We start from the raw sequence: 21,432 nt of genomic DNA, 5'->3' as shown, positions 1-21,432 counted from the left end.
ACAGTGCCTGTCACCAGCTGGTAACATTAGAAACAATGAAGAAAATGAGGGGAACATTTTGAAAATCCCCATTTACTCTCTGGTGTTTATTTTTTATTTGTGTGCTCATGACTCTGGGTGGTAGATATAAGGGGTTGGGCATTTACAAATATGTTTCTTATGTCTTTGGTTTTGCCTTGACATACTGGGTTGCTGAGTTCTCATCATGTGGCCTTGGGGAAGTCCTGTAACCTCACATGTAAATCTGAGATGGTATTTAACTACCAAAGGAGTCTGACAAATTTGGCAGAAGTTCTCTATAAAGTGCCATGTTAAAACAAAAAAACTCCCAACAACCTTGAGAATTATGAAACAGGTCATTTTGGTTACATGTCACTGTAGCAGCATCTCAGGTATTCTATAGGGAGCTATTGACTTGAGTAAATGAATGAATGATTGAACGGACGAGTAAATAAACTTCCAATCTAAAATTTGGGCAGAGGGAGTAGAGTCCCCATCTTGAGAACTAGGGGAGCACATTGTTGACTTTTCAACTTGCTGCTAACAAAATGTTCATTGAATGCTTTACATTGAATGTTCTACACCCTGCTAGTGCAATAGTGAACAAGAATAGTGGATGTTTTTTTTTTTTTTAAATATTTATTTATTTATTTATTTATTTATTTATTTATTTATGATAGACATAGAGAGAGAGTGAGAAGCAGAGACACAGGCAGAGGGAGAAGCAGGCTCCATGCCGGGAGCCCGATGTGGGACTCAATCCCGGGACTCCAGGATCGCGCCCTGGGCCAAAGGCAGGCGCTAAACCGCTGAGCCACCCAGGGATCCCCGAATAGTGGATCTTATATTGTAGTTCTGGGCAAACAGAAAATAAGCAAGTACACAAAATCATAGCTACTAAGTACTACAAGGAAGGTAAAATAGGATTGTGTGGTAGAGAGGATAAGTGTGGAGCTGTGACATGGCTTTAACTGAAGTGGTTGGGGAATGCCCTTCAGAAGAGGTGACATTTGAGCGGATACTTAAGTGATAAGAAGGCAGCCCTTAGATATATATATATATTTAAAGATTTTATTTATTAGAGAGCGCGAGTATGAGGGAGAGGAGGGTCAGGTCAGACGGAAAGGGAGAAGCAGACTCCCTGCTGAGGAGGGAGCCCAACACTAGGCTTGATCCCAGAAATGCTAGATTATGACCTAAGTCGAAGGCAGATGCTTAACTGACTGAGCCACCCAGGCGCCCCGGCCCTTCATTCAGTGTTCTGGGAAGAGAGACATTAAGTAGGAGCAGCATGTACACCTGATACAGGTATGAGCTTAGTGTGTTGAAGGTAAGAAATAAGGCCCGTGTTGGGGCACCTGGCTAGCTCAGTTGGTGGAGCATGTGACTCTTGATCTTGGGGTTGTAGGTTCAAGCCCCAGGTTGGGTGTAGAGATCACTTAAAAATAAAATCTAAAAAAAAAAATAAATAAATAATAATGCCAGTGCGGCAGAGTGGTTGAAAGGAGAGGAAGGTCTGAGCAAGAGGTAGGAGCCAAGGTCATGTGGGCTTGAGTTTTACCCCAAGTGGAATGAAGATCCCCTGGAAGGTTTGTCCCCCAACCCCCACTGGAAGGTTTAAGACAGTGAGTGACAGGATTTGATTTATGGTTAGAGAAAATCGTTTGAGGGATGCCTGGGTGGCTCAGCGGTTGAGTGTCTGCCTTAGGCTCAAGGTGTGATCCCGGAGTTCGAGTCCCACATCGGGCTCCCTTCGAGGAGCCTGCTTCTCCCTCTGCCTGTGTCTCTGCCTTCTCTCTGTGTCTCTCATGAATAAATAAATAAAATCTTTAAAAAAATCGTTTGGGTTGCTGGATGGATGATGGACTACAGGGGGACAAAAGAGAGGTAGGGAGACCAATGGGGGCTATTGGAATCATCCAGGGAGTGGTGATGGTGTCTGGGACGAGGGTTCTGGTAGTGGAGATATTTTGGAGGCAGATGGGTTGGCCAGGGAGTGTGAAGGACAGGGAATAATTAAAGATGACTCCTAGGTTTGTGGCCTAAGCATTTGAGGGATGGGTGAACTTGTATTTGGTAGTTATGTGTTTGGATAGTACTTGTAACATAGCCAAAGTTTGTTTATAGATTTTTTTTAATATATATATTTTTTAAAGATTTATTTGTTTATTCATGATAGAAAGAGAGAGGCTCAGAGACACAGGCAGAGGGAGAAGCAGGCTCCATGCCGGGAGCCCGACGTGGGACTCAATCCCAGGACTCCAGGATCGCGCCCTGGGCCAAAGGCAGGCGCTAAACCGATGAGCCACCCAGGGATCCCTTGTTTATAAATTAAAAAAAAAGATTTACGTATTTGGGAGAGAGAGAGCCTAAGGAGGGTGAGGGGCAGAAGGAGAAGCAGACTCCCCACTGAGCAGGGAGTCCAATTTGAGGTTCTATCCCCAGATTCCGGGATCATGACCTGAGCCAAAGGCAGACTTTAACCGACTGAGTCACCCAGGCACTCCTGTTGATAAATTCTTGATCCTAACATCAACTCTCAACAAGTACCTGTATTTCACAGGTGAGGAAGCTGGATGGGGTCAAGTGCCTTTCCCAGGGTCCCTCACCTGAGTATGAACGTCATTTCAGCAACAAACCCTGTTCTTTCTGTCTGTGGCCTTTTTCTGGAACCTGATGCCTCCCAGAGGGCCATCTGGTTAGTACTTCAAGTGAGTGTTGATACTTGAGTGGTCTGTCTTTATTGGCTCCAGCTTTCTTTGACACACTTGTTTTTCCCTGTACTTGGTTTTGAAGGCAGTGGTAGGCTCTGGGCCTCTCAGAATGCAGGACAGGAGGGACTACAGGGAGGTTGCTTGCATTCTTTAAAAAGCATAAAGAATATCAGGACCCTGAGAGAGACCCTCTGCACCGACTTAGCTATCCCTCTCTTTATCAATGGCTTCAAGCAAGATTTCAGCCCTCTGTGGCCCTCGGGTTACACCTCTGCAAAACAGGATGATTAATTGCCACTTTCCCATTAAGAAAGGTCTTGAAGGCCTAATAATATCTGAAAAATTCTATAAGCTCTCAAACACTAAAAATTTGTGAATAGTTTTTGATATTGTAGAGGTGGGCTCTTTTAAAAATTTTGTATTTATTTTGGTTTTTATTTAAGTTTTAGAAGAATGAGCCCCCCAAAAATAAAAATAAAAGAATAAGCCCTTTCTAACATTAAGAATAGGGGCAGATTTTTTCCTCAGATTGTTTCCGAAAGAACTTGTAGGTGCTGTTCTTTATTTAGCATTCTGCAACCTCAGTTTCTTCATCTTTAAATGGGCTTAGTACCATCTGCCTCCCAGGATAGTTGTATTAAGTAGGACTGTGTGTGTAAAGTACCCAGAGCAAATCTGGTGCAGGGTCCAGTCACAGGTGAATGTTAGTCTCCATCCCCAGTCCTGGAGATGGGCTGCAGCACCATTGCCTTTTTATCCTGAGCTCTTAGGTTAAAAAAAAGACTGGCTCTAAGAAACCTTCTCGTTCCTCCCCTAATCTCCATGGACTTCGAGTATGTAGTAGTTAAGGAAAGCTTTTTTTTTTTTTTTTTTTTAAATTTTTTATTTATTTATGATAGTCACAGAGAGAGAGAGAGAGGCAGAGACACAGGCGGAGGGAGAAGCAGGCTCCATGAACCGGGAGCCCGACGTGGGATTCGATCCCGGGTCTCCAGGATCGCGCCCTGGGCCAAAGGCAGGCGCCAAACCGCTGCGCCACCCAGGGATCCCCAAGGAAAGCTTTTTGGATGCTGCTCTCAGAGTTGGGAGAAGAGGTGGAAGTGAATCTGTTGGCTTTCTGATTTTATTTTTGAAGTTGAAGGGCAACATTGGGAGAATAAGGTTTATTTTTTATTTTTTTTATTTTTTTTTTTGAGAATAAGGTTTAGAATTACATTTGTAGTAGTATCCCCCCCCCCCAAGATTTTATTAATTTATTTGAGAGCGAGAGTAAATAGGAGCGGGGCAGAGGGAGAAGCAGACTCCCCATTGAGCAGGGATTCCCAGGACCCCAAGATCATGACGTGACCTGAAGTCAGGTCACGTGACCTGTGGGTCAGCCTCAGCTTTAACTGACTGAGGTACCCAAGGTGCCCCACGTTTGTAGTATTTTCATCATCGAAGTCGGGTACTGGGGGAAGTTGGGCCCACTGGGAGTATTTCTGCTTTCATCCTGAAGAGACAGACAGCTTCTGACTGGAAGCTTGAATTCTAGGGGCAGTTGCAGGAGGAACCCAAGAGGTCTCAGAAGCTCCTCTAACCTCCCATACTTTGGTGCTGTGTAGCTGGGTTCCTTCACCTTCTGGACATTTGTGGTGTTCTTGTTCACTGAGAGAGCTGTAGAGCTGGTTTAAGACAAGGGCCCTGCCTGTGGAAGGAAGGGCTTATATGCTGGTGAGGAGGCAGTCACTCCATAACTATAACATGCTGGCCTGAAGCAGGGAGGAAAGGGGTGTGCTGAGCCATTGAACTTGGCTGTTGTGGGGGTGTGTTTAGTGTGTGCCACACCATCGCTGCTGTTAGAGATACTAGTCACTGAACTAGGTCTTATTTTACAAAGACTACCTCCTTTATGCTTCACAGCACCCCTAAGAAGTAAGGTTCATTAGTTTGAGAACCAGAGAGGCTGAACGGCTTGTCTGAGGTCACAGCTAGCATGCAGCACGGCAGGATCTTGAATGCAGATTTGTTTGATCACAGAACCCAGGTTTTTACCACTCAACCATACTGTTTCCCTAGAGTACTTCCCTGGAGGGTAGAGAGTAGAAAGTAGTCCTCTGTGGAGTAGGCTGGATATAGGGGACACAGTTCACTTGGCTCCCTGCCTTGTTGGGATGCATGTTTATTTGGAGCCTTGATTGCTTCCTGCCCAAAATACCAGCCAAACTTGAGAGGGATAGGCTAGCAGGGTGAGTCCCAAAGAGGCAGCTTTATTTTTGCCTGAGCTGTGGGTCAGCCTCACAGGCTGCCCATTGAAGACGTCCTTCCTAAGCGTGGTAGTGTAGAGCTGTTGCCCTGCGGGCTGGAGCAGGACTCAGGATTTGTATGCAGTTCACAGTGTGCCTGGAGTCCTGCCACTGACACCAGCAGCAAAGGACAAGTAGGCAGATGAGTGAATCTTCAAGCAGTTCCTTAAAGGACGCCCCCCCCCCACCTTGGAGCCCATTTAGATATTGCAACTTGGAGAGACACAGCTGCCTGCCCCCTTCCCAAGCCTCTGAAAAGAACTGCACCACCTTTTGTGCCTGCCAGTTGCATAGCAACCAGACTAGCTGATTGCCTCCTGGTGGGAGAGAATTGTTTAGCTTTGGATTCTTGGGAGAGGTGCCAGGCATCACCTCCCAGGGGTGGGAGAGAATTGTTCCAAGAAGCAGAGGTGTGGGAAGATGCTGCTTCTTAGGAGGGTGCTGACTGACAGGCATTCCTGTCTGACCCATCTAGCCAGACCCTGCCTGAGGCTTCCCTACTGGGAACAGCTAACAGCTCTGAGCCTGAAGGCTGCTGAGGGTCATGGTCAGAGAAATCAGGGGTCTTACTCTGATCTTGAGGTCATCATGCTGGTGAAAGGGGCTGCCTCATAAGGTAGTGTGTCCCTCACCTCTGGGCACAGGTTGGATGGCTCCATATGAGGCATGCCAGGGCAGCACCAGAGGATAGATGGACTTTTTCACTTCAAAGATCTGCCACCTTGGTGCTTGGGACCTGCTCTGGTTTTTGTGAGTTAGGAAAGGGGTAGAGGGCATGATGGAAAACAGCACCCTGTAGTCTTTCTGTAACACACAGGCAGACAGTGTGTTAGTAGCAACTTGTCCCCCAGGAGAGCTGAATAGTAGCAACTTACATTTATTGAATGCCTGTCAGCAATCTAGACTGAGCTCTGTGCTTTTTGTATGTTTTTTTCCTTAAAGAATGCAGTATATTCATTAAAAACTCTTTTTTTCCATTCTAGTCCCTAAGGGCAAGCACAGATAGGAATTTTGTGTTTTATCATTCTAGATTTTTTTCTGCATTTACAAGCAATACAGTCTTGTAATCCTCATAAAAAATCTCTGTTCTTTTACCCCCATTTTATAGAACAGGAAACTGAGGCTCAGAGAGATGAAAAATATTGTCTGAGGTCCCATAGGTGGAGGAGCTGAGATTGAGATTGTAAGCCAGATCCATCCAGCTCTAGAGTGGATGCCCTCTCTTTGACTTGATGGATTGGAGTGTTTCCACAATGGTACTTGATAGGTCCGAATGTGGCTGGTGAATTCTTTGTTGCTGAAGCAGCTGCCTCAAGAGATGAGGCCTCCTCCAGGAGCCCAGCCTGTTTGGACAGCCCAGCCACTTCTGCTGCTTGACTTGTTCCAAGTTCTGGTGCTCACTGACACGTGGCTCTCTCAGGCAGTGCTGGCATGTGCCATGCCTTGCAGGATGGCCAAGAGGTCAGATTGGCCTCCTGCTCAAGAATATGTCAGTCCCTTTGATTTGGACTGTTCTCTCAATACAAGTGGTCCTAAGGAGAGACTTCTGTCTTTTGGGAACAGAACGTAGCTGGTCTGTAGCGTGTCTCACTTAGGGCAGTTGGGAAGGCCAGAGTTCCGAGGGGTGCAGGGGTGCGCATATAACACGCCCCAGGGTGGATCCCTTTTCCATAAGCTTTGCCACAGCTAGCTCAGGTGCAGGTGCTCTCTGCTACAGGTGCATGAATTTGAAAGCACGAAGAAGAGGCTTGTGTTCAAATTATGGCTCTGCCTTTATCTCTTTTCATCACCAAATATTTCTTGAACTTCTGAGTGTCAGATATTGTTCTAGGCTGAGTATGCATGGTAACGTGACTAGACAGGTTTTCTGCCTTAAGGGAGCTTATGCTTTAGTGGTATTTACTTTCTCATTTGCCAGGTTCTCCCATTTTTCTCATCTAAACAAGGGACAAGCTGACCTGTAGTAATCCCTCTTGGCACACTTGTTGGGAAGGTGACATAGGATAATTGTGACCTTGCCTGGCATGGTTTTTTTTTGTTTGTTTTGTTTCATTTCTTGCCAGGCTCCCCAGTGGGGGTCCACTTTGAGTATGTTTCCTCTTTCAGAATTTGTTCTGTGTCAGTAAACACAGGATCAGCGGAACCTCCCTTACCCCTTGGAGATTTTTTTTTTAAGATTTTATTTTATTTATTCATGAAAGACACACACAAAGGCAGAGACACAGGCAGAGGGAGAAACAGGCTCCGTGCAGGGAGCCTGATGTGGGACTCAATCCCAGAACTCCAGATCACACCCTGAGCCAAAGACAGACACTCAACCACTGAGCCACCCAGGCTTCCCAAGCCCTGGAGATTTGGATCTCATTCAGTAAGGGAGGGGGCCCTACTAACACCCAGGAGCCAGACTCTACCAAAGGCACTTTGGTTCAGTGGTTGGAACTAAGAGCCCCCCCATCCCTCCTGTCCTTCCACTGAGAGCTGAGCCTTCCTGGCTGTTGGAGGCTGGGAGATACCTTTTTTTTTTCCCAAAGATTTTATTCATTTATTCATCAGAGACACAGAGAGAGAGGCAGAGACACAGGCAGAGGGCAAAGCAGGCTCTCTGTGGGGAGCCTGATGTGGGACTTGATCTCAGGACCCCAGGATCATGACCTGAGCCAAAGGCAGACGCTCAACCACTGAGCCCCCAGGTGCCCCTCTACCAGACCTTTCTTAAATTTACCTCCAGAAGTAACAGCAGATCAAGGTATGTCCTCTTAGATCCATTTCTGTGAACATGTAGTGCAGACAGTGTTAAAGCAGTAGGTTGTGTGTTTTATCTGTAACTTAATAGCGAATCTCAAGAGAGGTTTTTTTTTTTTTTTTAAAGATTTTATTTATTTATTCATGAGAGAGAGAGGCAGAGACACAGGCAGGAGAAGCAGGCTCCACGCAGGGAACCCGATGTGGGACTCGATCCCAGGTCTCCAGGATCACACCCAGGATTGAAGGTGGCGCTAAACCACTGAGCCACCCAGCCACCCGGGCTGCCCTCAAGAGAGTTTTTCCTGAAGTGTTTATAGTGTTCCACAAAATGGATAAAATGTAACTTAAAAAAACATGTTCCTAATTTTTTAAAGATTTTATTTTGAAGTAATCCTCCACCCAATGTGGGGCTCCAACTCAACTGTCCTGCGATCAGGAGTCACATGCTCCACCAACTGAGCCAGCCAGGCCCGGTAGGTTGTTTTTTAAATATTTTGTTTAATGGTGCAGTTGAGCATTCTCGTAGCTCCTCCTTGTGTGTATGCATGGTATAGGGGTATATGGGGAAAGTTCCAACTTGCTCAGTCACAAGTGTACTGAGTTTTAGCAGCTGTTGGCCACTTCCCACCAAGAAGACTTTACTGGTGTTCTTTAATAGTGAAATTCAAGGTTATTGTTTCCTCCAAATCCTTACCAGTGCTTTATGTTGTAAATCTTGGAGAATTTTGCCAATTACTTTTGTATAATGAAGGTGGAAGAAAGCGGTCATGTTCTTTTTTTTTTTTTTTAAAGATTTATTTATTTATTCATGAGAGAGAGAGAGAGAGAGAGAGAGAGAGGCAGGCAGAGACACAGGAGGAGGGAGAAGCAGGCTCCATGCCGGGAGCCCGATGCGGGACTCGATCCCGGGATTCCAAGATCGTGCCCTGGGCCAAAGGTAGGTGCCAAACCACTAAGCCACCCAGGGATCCCCATCATGTTCTTCAAAAAAAAAAAAAATTGCCTTCATTCTTCTGCTTTTTAACAATCCAAAGTGGACTGCCAGTTGTAGGAAACAGTGTGGTGCTTAGAAAAATGATTTCTATTTCTTTAAAGAGATTTTTCTCATCCTAAAGCTAATGTATATGGACAGTATTATAGGTTCACACTAACGTACATTTAAAAGTTAAAAAATATTTTTTTAAGATTTTATTTATTCATGAGAGACACACACAGAGGCAGAGACATAGGCAAAGAGAGAGAAGCAGGCTCCATGAGGGAGCCCGATGTGGGACTCGATCCTGGGACTCCAGGATCATGCCCTAGGCCGAAGGTAGGCGCTCAACCACTGAGCCACCCAGGCATCCCAAAAAAGTTCAAATATTTCCATAATTTCACCCTACAGGGGAGAGCTGCTATTAAGTTTGGCAGTTATTCCACTTTGATTTTGTTTGGCTTCTTTAATTCATTTGTGTCTAGATCAGTACTTAGAATTGCCAGGAGATACTCGGAAGGGTTGAGTGTTTGAGCTTTAGAGCTCAAGTTGTGCTTGAATGCTGGTGCTGTTCACCCCCTGTGAGACCTCTGGCAAGTTGCCACCCTTCTGCAGCCTCAATTTCCTCATCTGTTAAATGGAGCTCATATTTTACAAGAGGGGGCTCTTCATCCACCTAAAGTACTTAGAGTTTGGCACTCAGTGGGAAGTATTAAATATTACTAATAATGGTCTTTGCTTAGAAACCCTGGCCACAACACCTGTTCATTGTGGGTTATAGGTGTGGGTACTGTGGTGCCAGGGACTGTGAGGAGAGGTAGATTTGGCATGGAATGAGTGTTTCCTGCCTCTCTAGGAGTCACTGTGTATTAAATACACTGGGTACCTGGCGTCGGCCAGGAAGTCTGGTGGGAGGGAAAGTGGTAGTGGTAGATATCCCCAGGATGAGCTTCAAGGAGTCTGTAAAATTGTATTTTATGTGTTTTGTAAATTTTCTCCATGAAATGTGGCCTACTCTTTAAAATGGCTGGAAAGGGATCCCTGGGTGGCGCAGCGGTTTGGCGCCTGCCTTTGGCCCAGGGCGCGATCCTGGAGACCCGGGATCGAATCCCATGTCGGGCTCCTGGTGCATGGAGCCTGCTTCTCCCTCTGCCTGTCTCTCTGCCTCTCTCTCTCTCTGTGTGTGACTATCATAAATAAATAAAAATTAAAAAAATAAAATAAAATGGTTGGAAAAACTCTCGTAAATGATATTTTTAAAAAATCACTTGTAGCATTTTGCATAATAATTTCTATTTGAGGGGAACCCATTCATATCCTTTCTTAGTTTCCATAATACTCCAGCTATTATTCCTTTTTTCCAAATGAGGAAACTGGGTTCAAAGGTGAAGCCTGCTTGAGATCACACAGCTAGTAAATGGTAGAACTGGCCTTTGGAGCTAGAGCTAAGTTCTTTTCACTGTGTGCTTGTAAACCACGGGTTATAATTCAAGTTATAGGATAGTGAACCACCATTCCACCATTTCCCGCTTTGTCTGTTATATCTTCCCATTTTGAGTGCTTAATAGCTTTTACACACTTGACTTGATTCTGTATCTTTTTACATACTGTCTGTCCTTTTTGAGTGCCTTGCAGACTCCTGTTATCCTCCCCACAGCCCTGCTCTGTGAAACCCTGTCCTAGCATCCCAAGTGGAGTTCATTATTGCTCCCTCTACAGCACGCTTGCCTCTGGTATGTGCTTCCTTTTTGGCATAGGTGACAGTTGGTTGCATTTACATGCTGATCTTGGTCAGACTAAGTATATTAACTTAGGGACTTTCTCTTCTTGGTGTCTATTTCTTATTGTTTGGCACATAATTGGTGTTACAGTGTTAAAATGCATAAAGACCTCCTTCCTAGGAAAGAAGTTACATGATAAGCCACCATCAACCTATTCTCTCTTTGCCCCTGTTGAATGCATTATCTACTTAGCAGCCACAGTGATTTTTTTTTTTTTGATTTTTTTGATTTTTTTTTGATTTTTTTTTTTTTAATGCAAATATGGTCCAGTCACAATCCTGCTTAAACCTTCTGTGGCTTCCCACTGCTTTTAGGATCAAGTTAAACATTTAACATGTCCTACCATAAAGGTCACACACACTTAACAAGACATGGTCAAGGACTTGGATCGGTAAAGGTACAATGAGGCACTCATATACAGATAGTTCATGACTAACACAGACAAGAAGAACAAGCTGAAGGTGCCAGCTCCCTGGGTCCTGGTCCCACACACCAAAATGGACAACATTAAAGCAAAAAATGCTGATAACTGCACACAAGTTGTGGGTGTGCTGTTTCAACTCAGCGGGTTTACATTCTACAGCTCAGGTCTGCAGGATCTGGAGCAGAAAGCTTCATACCTCATCAGATTCTGGGAGACAGGAGAAACTGTCTCATAACAGCCTCCCAGAGGAGATAAGGAAGCAAGTGGGAGATGACCTCACAGCAGCTCCTCTAGAGGCCTCCCATCTAGTGTTCCAGGAGGATCGCAAGATGTTCTGGCAAGACTCAGAGGAGCTGTTGTCCCATGTTGCTAGGGTACTTTTCTCCTAGGGTACTTTTTTCTTCCTATATGGTCCCTCATGATACCTGGCTCCTTTTTACCTCTTAGCCTTATTTTCTGCCATTCCTGCTGCACTTGGCTCACTTTGTTCCAGCCAAGCCGGCTTTCTCTGTTTTCAGTTACAGGTGGTTTCCTGACTTGGGGCCTTTGCACATGCTGATCTGTGCCTGCAGGTTTCCTTGGATTCCTTCCGCTAAACGCTATTTGATTTGCCTGGCTAACTCCTATAATGTTTCAGTTTGTTTGTTTGTTTGTTTGTTTGTTTATTTATTTATTATTTTCATTTTATTTTTAAAGATTTTATTTATTCATGAGAGACAGAGAAAGAGAGGCAGAGACACAGGCAGAGGGAGAAGCAGGCTCCATGCAGGGAGTACGATGTGGGACTCGATCCCGGGACCCCAGGATCATGCCCTGGGCCAAAGGCAGCACTAAACCACTGAGCCACCTGGGCTTATTTTTTTTTTTTTAAGATTTTATTTATTTATTCATAGACACAGAGAGAGAGAGAGGCAGAGACTCAGGCAGAGGGAGAAGCAGGCTCCATGCAGGGAGCCCGATGTGGGACTCAATCCCAGGTCTCCAGGATCACACCCCAGGCTGCAAGGCGGCGCCAAACCCCTGCGCCACCGGGGCTGCCCATGTTTCAGTTCTTAGACTAAATATTACTTTCTTGGAGAAGCCCTTCTCCTAGTCTAGTTTAATAAGTTCTCTTGCTTTCTACTATTATAACTGATTAGCTTTCCTTTCATAGTCCTTTCCCTCATGTAGCTGCTTATATGGTCCTTCAAATGATTACTTTGTATCCATTTCTTCCTTAAATTATAAAGTCAGCATGGGCAGGGAAGTGCCTATCTTGCTTATCTCATTAATTTAGGCACCACAGTATAAATTCTTGGACTTGGTAAGTATTTGTTGAAGGAATCAGTAACACTTTAGTTTAAATTAGGGAAGTAGTATGGCAGAAATAGCGCTGACTTGAGAATTGAGCTGATTCAGTTTTCCTAATCACTTTTAAAAAAAATATTTATTAATGAGAGACACACACAGAGAGAGGCAGAGACACAGGCAGAAGGAGAAGCAGGCTCCATGCAGGGAGCCTGATGTGGGACTCGATCTGGGTCTCCAGGATCAGGCCCTGGCCTGAAGGCAGCGCTAAACTGCTGAGCCACCCAGGCTGCCCACTAACCATTGTTAACTAGGTATGTGACCTCGAGCTTTCATTTCTTCATCTGTCAAATGAAGTAAAATACTTGGTGATCTGGGCTTACCTGGGTTTCTATGATAATCAGTGATTCTGGATGAACAATTAATTAGCAGGATTCGGGGCATCTGGGTGTCTCAGTCAGTTGAGACACGGCTCAAGTCATGATTTCAGGGTCCTGGGATCGAGCCCTGCATCAGGTTCTCTGCTCAGTGGGGAGTCTGCTTCTCCCTCTCTCTGCCTGCTGCTTCCCCTGCTTATGTGCTCTTTCTGTCAAATTAATAAAATCTTAAAATACTTAGAGATCTAAAGGAGTGGGGCCTAGGATAAGAATCCCACTGTTTAGTTGACATCTCTACCCAAGTGTCCTCTCCAGAAGCAAACTCCTGCTCTCCTCTTCAAGTCTGTTCTTCTCTTGCCTTCCCCATTTCAGCATGTAGCAACTCCATTCTTCCAGTTACTCAGGCCCAAACTCCAGTGTCCTTCTTTTTTTTTTATCTTTTTATTTAAAGATTTTATTTATTTATTCATGAGAGACACAGAGAGGCAGAGACATAGGCAGAGGGAGAAGCAGGTTCCATGTAGGAAGCCTGATGCGGAACCCGATCCCAGCACTCCGGAATCACGTCCTGAGCCAAAGGCTGACACTCAACCGCCGAGCCACCCAAGCGTCCCCCCAGTGTCATTCTTGACTCTTTTCTCACATCCCTTGGCCAATCTCTCAGCAGATCTTTTTTTTTTTTTTTTTTTTAAGATTTTTATTTATTCATGATAGACATAGAGAGAGGCAGAGACACAGGCAGAGGGAGAAGCAGGCTCCATGCCGGGAGCCTGGCGCAGGACTCAATCCCGGGACTCCAGGACTGCACCCTGGGCCACGGCAGGTGCTAAACCGCTAAGCCACCCAGGGATCCCCTCTCTCAGCAAATCTTAACTGTTACTGCCTTCGGCATAAATCCAGACTCTAGCCCCTTCTCACTGCCTCCACCACTCTAACTCTGGTCCATGTCACCATCATCTTTCATGGGGCTGTTACACTAGTCTGCAACCTGGTCCCCCTGCTGCCTTCTGTTTTACATGGAGCAGCCAGAAGGATCCTTGGGAAGAAGTTGGAGCAATGATTCCTGTTCAGAATTCTTCATTAGCTTTTCGCTCAGAGTAAAGTCAGAATCTTTAGTCAATTCTGCAAGATCCTATACAATTTGAATCCTTGTTCTTTTTTAAAGTTTTTTTTAAAATTTTTATTTATTTATGATAGTCACACACACACAGAGAGAGAGAGAGAGAGAGAGAGGCAGGCTCCATGCACCAGGAGCCCAACGTGGGATTCGATCCCGGGTCTCCAGGATCGCGCCCTGGGCCAAAAGCAGGAGCTAAACCGCTGCGCCACGCAGGGATCCCCCGCTGCGCCACCCAGGGATCCCTGAATCCTTGTTCTTATCTCTTACCACATTCCCCCTTGTTTATTCTGCTCTGGCCACGCTGGCTTCTTTGCTGTTTGTTTTGTTTTTTAATTTTAAAATTACCAAAAAAAATAAATAAATAAAATTACCATTTTAACCATTTTAAGTATATAGTTCAGTGGCATCAAGTACCTCGCATGGTTGGGCAGCCATCACCACTTACCATCTCCAGAGCTTTTTTTTCATTGTCCTGTACTGAAACTCTGTCCCCATTTAGACACTAACTCCCTATTTCCCTCTTCCTCCAGGCCCTGGCAACTACCATCTACTTTCTATCCATTTGTTTATTCCAGGTACCACATGTAACTGGAATTCATAAAGTATTTGTACTTTTGTGACTGGCTTATTCCACTTAGCATAATGCCTTCAAGGTTCACCCATGTTGTAGCATGTGTCAGGATTTTTCAGACTTTTAAAACTCTTTTCAAGGACGCCTGGCTGACTCAGTGGAGCATGCAACTCTTGTTCTCAGGGTTGTGAATTCGAGCCCTATGTTGAGTTGGGTGGAGAGATTACTTAAAATCTTTTATTTATTTAATCCATTGGCTGAGCCAACCAGGCGCTCCAAAATTTCTTTTCAAGGAGTATTCCATTATATGTATGCATCACACTTTATCCATTCATCCATCGATAGATACTTGGGTTGCTGCCACTTTTTGACTGTTGTGAACAATGCTGTTATCAATGTGGGTGTAGAAATATCTCTTTGCTGTTCTTTGAAAACAAAAGTTACCACCTCACTTTAGAGGACCCTTGGGTTTTCTGTAGGAGATGCTTTTCCTTCATTCTGTAGGTTGGCTTGTACCTTTTGTCAGGTCATTGTTCAATGTCACCTTCTCATAGAAACCTTTCCCAACTATCCTATTTTAAATTGCACCTCCCCACACTGCCCTGGCTCTTTTTCCCATCACTCATGCTTCATCCTCTTTCATGATGCTTACCAACATCTGACAGAGGTTTTACGTTTTTCTCTGTCTCTGTCTCTCCATCTGACTTTCTCAAAGGCTGGGGAATGTCAGGCCCAAGAAGATTGTTTTGTTCATTGCTGTATTCTCAGTGCCTAGAAGAGGGCCTGGCACCCACAGTCACTCAGTAACTATTTGACGGACAGATGAATGAATAAATATGAGTGAATAAGTAAGGTTTGGTGGTAGGAGGGAAAAGGGACAGAATGGCAGTGAAGAGAGATGGTTTTCCCCAGTCAGCTGTGCTCATCACTTCTCATATTTCTGGCTGCTACTGCGATCCTGAGGGTAAAATTAAAATCTTAGCTTTTTCTTCCTCATATCTTCTCCAGTGATTGTACCTGCCCCCCGAAACCCCCCAAACAGTTGTGTTCTGGACAAGTTGCATGACAGCCCAGAATGTGCACACAATTGAGGGGATCAACATGAGGTTGCAGGTGTTAAATCTCATCAAGGAAACCAAAACAACACCTCCCCCACTGGTGTGCCAAACAAACCATTTTCCACTATTAGCATCATTACTTAAAGGGCCTTTTTTTTTTTTTTTTAATATTTTATTTATTTATTTATTTTTTTGTTTTTTTAAATTTTTTAAATTTATTTATGATAGTCACAGAGAGAGAGAGAGGCAGAGACACAGGCGGAGGGAGAAGCAGGCTCCATGCATCGGGAGCCTGACGTGGGATTCGATCCTGGGTCTCCAGGATCGCGCCCTGGGCCAAAGGCAGGCGCCAAACCGCTGCGCCACCCAGGGATCCCAAGGGCCTTTTTTTTTAACATGAAGGTATAGGAAGGCGAGATTCAGAACAAAAGACATGTTTTAAATTTAATAAATTTGACTTTTTAAAAAATTTGCTTATGTTGTCTTTATTTTTCCAATTTTCTTGGTGGATAGCTGTGCACAGAGAGGCACCAAGCAGGTGGCTGAGGCCTGGGTGCCTCTGGCACCACAGACTGAACAGAACCATGGTAGAGAGCCTGATGATGCTCAGCAAAGGCCCAGGGTGATCGTGAACCAGTCATTTCTTAGGGTTATTTGGCCCTGACATTTGTAACTCTCTAAATTGTGAGTTCTCTCAGGTGTTGTTCAAATTGCCCTATCCTGACCTGTCATTGGATCATGAAATGAATGGAGTAAGATTTTTGCCTTCAAGAAAAGATAATCTAGAATGCTAAGGGAAAAAAGGAAGACACAAAGAGCCCCTATGGTGTGATTTATATGCACTAGCCACAGTAGATAGACCTCATGTCTTCAGTAGCAACTTTAATACTAACACCCTTTTTGTTTTCATGTCTGCCTTATCCTACCAGATTGTGATCCTGCCCGTAGGGACAGCATGGTGGTGGTGGAATTTAGTGGGTATAGCTAAGCTTTCCTCAGGCACACTGTACCACATGGGACATAGGTGTGCGGAGATCCTGACCTCCCCCCCACCTCCCCACCCCCACCATTGCCTCCCAGCGGCTCGCTGATCTGTTTACCTAGCTGTAATGTCCAAAAAATAAGGTATTTTATTCATGGGCCTTAACTTGGAAGGGGTGGGAACCATGTGGTAACAGTGTTTGGCACCTAGGAAGGTATTCGTTGTTTGTTAAATGAGGTAGTCTAGACAGAGGTTATTCTTCCTTATTAATATTTTAAAATAGAAAGAGTAAGCAGTTTGGTCAGTCGAGGCGGCCAATAATAAGCATGTAGCGTTCTAAATCTGTTTCACTTTCTGTGACACCATGCTGGGTTGCGTTTTATGTGCGTGTACATACATAGTGTTGCATCCTCACCCGTGTGTAAATAAAGGCGAAGGCTATGGCTAATTTGGAAAAGCCTAAACTCTGGGGGTTTTCTTCCCTGGTACAGATAGATCTATTCTGACATTGCTACATTTTCCTCTGGGCCTTTGGGGAATACACGGGTTTATTCCCGTGTATTTATTTATGAGAACCTGCTTGCTGGGGAGGAATATTTATAGAATCTCTGAGCTGGAAAGAACTTTGGAGAATATCTAGTCCAGTGGTTGCCAGACATGGCAATATCAGAGTGACTTGGTAGTCTTTACCGAGGCTTAGGCTCTACCCCAGGTGATTATGATGGAGAGGTCTGGGAGTGGTAGGGCCTAGAAGCTGAAACCTCTCAGGTGGCTTTGATGCAGCTGGAATGATCCACTTCTCCCATTTCATAGATGGGGAAAGGGAGACACAGAAAAGTGAGATTACTGCAAGGGTACCTAGTGGCCTAGCTAGGAGGCCAGATCTCTGGACTCCCATTCCCCGAATGTTCCTTCTTGTCATGTGGGGGGCTCTCTGTTTGATCCACACATGAGGAAGTAGCCCATGGGGCAGGCACACCATGGCTCTTTGGCTGTCTGAGCGTGGTGCCCTCATCGGAATGTTGGATTGCAAAATTAGAGTTCAAGGACAAAAATACAGTGACACTAGGGGATTTCAGCTCCCTCTACGCCAGCTGAAAACAGCTTGCTATCTTTTCAGCTACACATCACCTTAATACAAATTTGCAGAATTATAGGAAAAGAAAAATATAAGAATATATAAAAATATAAGAAAAATTTCCCACTTAACCCAAACATTTTTTATGATAGTGCATTTCCTTTTGGTCTTTTTCCCCCTGTGAACATGAGTTTTAGCATTGTAGACAGTGTTTTCATTTATTATTATATCACAGACACTTTCCTGTGTTGCTACTTAGTATTTAAAACTATCATTCCTACCCATAGAAATTAAACATGTTAAGTTGCTTTTAGTTTTAGGGGCTATAAGTAGTAATGCAGTGAACTACTCAATGCATACAGTATCATTTTCATGTTTAGAATTATTTCTCAAGGGTAGATTTTCAGATATAGAATGCGGGGGACGCCTGGGTGGCTCAGTGGTTGAGCATCTGCCTTTGGCTCAGGGTGTGATCCCGAGATCTGGGATCGAGTCCCATATCAGGCTCCCTGCATGGAGCCTGCTTCTCTCTCTGCCTATGTCTCTGCTTCTCTCTCTGTCTCATGAATAAATAAATAAAAATCTTAAAAAACAAAAGATATGGAATTGCTGGGTCAGAGGGTAAGGATATTCCTGTGGGTTTCATACTGACAAACTGTTTTATGAAAAAGATCAGTTTGCTTTTACTCCACAGCAAGCAGTCTGCAAGAATATTTATTTTTGGTTTTGAGCATTTAATTTTTAATTAAAAATTAACAGTTATATTTTTTTCTAATTATAAGAAATATTAGGGGTGCCTGGCTGGCTTAATAGGTGGAGCATGCAACTCTTGATCTTGGGGTGGTGAGTTTGAGCCCCACATTGGGGGTAGAGATTACTTAAAAAAGAAGGAAATTTAAACCATAATTGGTGTCTTTCTCAAAGTATTTTTTTGTTATAAAATTTTACACATAAAGAAAAGTAAAAAGTAGTAGCAAGAACACCCATATATGTGCTTACCATCTTGTCTGAACAGTTAGTAACATTTTGTTTTACTTGCTTCACTATGTATTTTTTTATTATTTTTTATTATTCTTGACCATTTCAAAAGAAATTGAAGGCATTGTGACACCTCATTCCTAAAAACTTACAACATTTGTTTCTTAATAAGTTAGTTAGCTATGGAACTATAATGCCATTGTCTGTTCTCCCAAAAATGTCTTTGGTAGTGATCTTTTTCCAAATCAGGATGTAATAAAAAAATTTACACATTGTATTGGTTTTACTCTTTTAAAGGTCTTTCTTACTCTAGAACACTCTCAACCCCCACCTCCCATACACCTTGTTTTCCCTGTCATGTTGACTTTTCAAAGATACCAGGCCAGTTTTCTTGTAGAAAGTCCACATCCTGGATTTGATTGATTGTCGTTTCTTTCCATGATTTTCCCTTAGGCTGTGGCTAAGGTCCCAGTGCCTGTTTAGATTCAGGTTAAACATTTTTTGAACAAGAATTCTTTTTTCCTTCGTATTTATTTTTTTAAGTAAATTCTGCCCCTGGGGTGGGGCTTGAATCCATGACCCCAGGATCAAGTGTCTCATGCTCTACTGACTGAGCCAGTCAGGCACCCTGACAAGAATTCTTCTTAGGTGTTGCTGTCCCACCAGGGAGATGAGTGTCACGTACTCTTGCTATTGGTAATGCTAAGCTTGATCTCTGGGTTAAGGTAATGGTTGCCCTTCTAGTATAAAGGTATTTTTTTCCCCTCTTCCTTTTTTTTTTTTTTTTTTTTTAATTTTACTTATTCATGAGAGACACAGAGGCAGAGACATAGGCAGAGGGAGAACCCTACAGGGAGCCTGATGCAGGACTTGATCCCAGGACCTCGGGATCATACCCTGAGCCGAAGGGAGATGCTCAACTGCTGAGCCACCCAGGCGTCCCCTAATTTTTTTTTTTTTTTAAGATTTTATTTGACAGAAAGTGCAGGAGAGGGGGAGGAGGGGCAGAGAGAGGGAGAGGCAGACTCCTCGCTGAGCAGGGAACCCCCCACACAGGGTGCCATCCTAGGACCCTGGGATCATGACCTGAGCCCGAAGGCAATCACTTAACTGACTGAGCCACCCAGGCGTCCCTGTGTCTTCCTTATTAATGATAAATTCCTGTAAATCTCTGAAACAAGTGTTTATTTTTTAAAAAATTGTTGATTGTCAAATTGCCAGTAAATGATTGTATTAACACCACTTCACAGTCCACATGCTTTCTGCACCTGTTTTGCCTTGCTCATTCTTTTTTCTTGGTTACAAAAGGAGCTCCTATATCCTATATATCACATTACATTTAAAAGTTATAGAAGGGATCCCTGGGTGGCTCAGCGGTTTGGTGCCTGCCTTCAGCCCAGGGTGTGATCCTGGAGTCCTGGGATCAAGTCTCATGTCGGGCTCCCTGCGTGGAGCCTGCTTCTCCCTCTGCCTGTGTCTCTGCCTCTCTCTCTCTCTCTCTCTGTGTCTCTCATGAATAAATAAATAAAATCTTAAAAAAAGAGAGAGAGAGAAATACTTGGCCTAGAAAGTAAAAGTGCCCATAATTCTAATTCTTAGAGATAATTGCTATGCACAGTTCAGACATATCATTTTTAAAACATATCTATATGTGTGAATTATTATTTACAATTATATAGAAATGAACTCCTATTATAATGCAATCTTCTTATTTTTTTCCCTGAATGTGTCCTGGAAGTTTTTCTCTCCCAGTAAAGGTAGATCTACCTTATTATTTTTTTAAAAGGTAAAATATGTAACATAAATGTTGACATTTTAACCATATTTAAGTATTCTTTTTTTTTTTATTTAAGTATTCAATTCAGTGGCATTAATTACATTCACAGTGTTATAGGACCACCACCTCTAATTCTTTCCTTTTTTAAAAAAGTTTTTAATTACTTAAGTAAACTCTATACCCAACATGGAGCTCAAACTCATGACACTGAGATCGAGTCACAGAAGCCAGCCAAGCACCCCTCTAGTTAATTCTTTTTTTTTTTTTTTAAGATTTTATTTATTTATTCATGAGAGACAGAGAGAGAGAGAGAGAGAGGCAGAGACACAGGCAGAGGGAGAAGGAGGCTCCATGCAGGGAGCCTGACATGGGACTCGATCTCGGGTCTCCAGGATCATGCCCTGGGCTAAAGGCAACGCTAAACCACTGAGCCACCTGGGCTGCCCTAGTTAATTCTTTTTAAATGGCTGTAAGATGGCATTCCTTGGTGAATGAACCAGAATTTATTCAATCAGTGCCCTATTTTTTGGACAGTTGGGTTGTTCTCTTAAGAATGGTGCTGCAGGAGAAAGAAAAAAAAAAAAAAAGAATGGTGCTGCAGGGATGCCTGGGTGGCTCAGTGGTTGAGTGTCTGCCTTCAGCTCAGGGCGTGATCCTGGGGTCCTGGAATCAGGTCCCTCATAGGGCTCCCTACAGGGAGCCTGCTTCTCCCTCTGCCTATTTCTCTGCTTCTCTCTCTCTCTCTGTGTCTCTCATGAATAAATAAAATCTTCTGAAAAAGTTAATTTAAAAAAAGTGCTGCAGAGAATATCCTTGCCTATCTGTGTTCATTTATGTGAGCTAGCTTTCTGGAATTGGGGAAAGCTAGTTAGAAGATACAAACATTTTACATTTCAATAAATATTACCTAATTGTCTTTCAAAAACACTGAACCTGTGAATTCCTGGATGGCTCAGTTAAGCCTCTGGTAAGTGGTTAAGCACCTGACTCTTGATCTTGGCTCAGGTCTTGATCTCAGGGTCGTGAGTTCAAGCCCAGTGTTGGGTCCACACTGGGTGTAGTGCCTACTTAAGAAAAAAAAAAAAGTGTTGTTACAGTGTTTGTACTGTAACCAAGAGCATCTGAGACTGGTAAATTATTGATTTGTCTTGTTAACTATTTGCTCTCACAAGGTTAACCAGACCTGCTCTGTGTTTAACCCTGTTCAAAATGGAAGAGCTAGTTGGCCAAGCAGAAGCAAGAATAATAGTTTATTTTTTTTAATATTTATTTATTTATTTAT

At 43.8% G+C, this 21,432-nt stretch overlaps 1 protein-coding gene across 2 annotated transcripts in view; it reads left to right on the top strand.

Annotated features, from left to right (window-relative positions):
• Positions 1–21,432, top strand: part of ACO2 (aconitase 2) — a 53,427-nt gene that overhangs the window by 2,932 nt on the left and 29,063 nt on the right. Inside the window, exon 1 of one of the 2 annotated variants that reach the window (XM_041754445.1) lies at positions 8,173–8,217. The exons of the other annotated variant lie outside the window; for it this stretch is intronic. Within the exon in view, the coding sequence (XP_041610379.1) occupies positions 8,188–8,217 (30 nt within the window). The 5' untranslated portion in view covers positions 8,173–8,187. Of the gene's footprint in view, positions 1–8,172; positions 8,218–21,432 lie in introns of those variants that run through there. 2 annotated transcript variants of the gene reach the window in all.

The sequence above is a fragment of the Vulpes lagopus genome, chromosome 5 (genome assembly GCF_018345385.1).
Source record: "Vulpes lagopus strain Blue_001 chromosome 5, ASM1834538v1, whole genome shotgun sequence".
Taxonomy (NCBI): Eukaryota; Metazoa; Chordata; class Mammalia; order Carnivora; family Canidae; genus Vulpes; species Vulpes lagopus.
The sequence above is the reverse complement of the archived record's forward strand: the minus strand, read 5'-3'. Positions and strand labels throughout refer to the sequence as shown.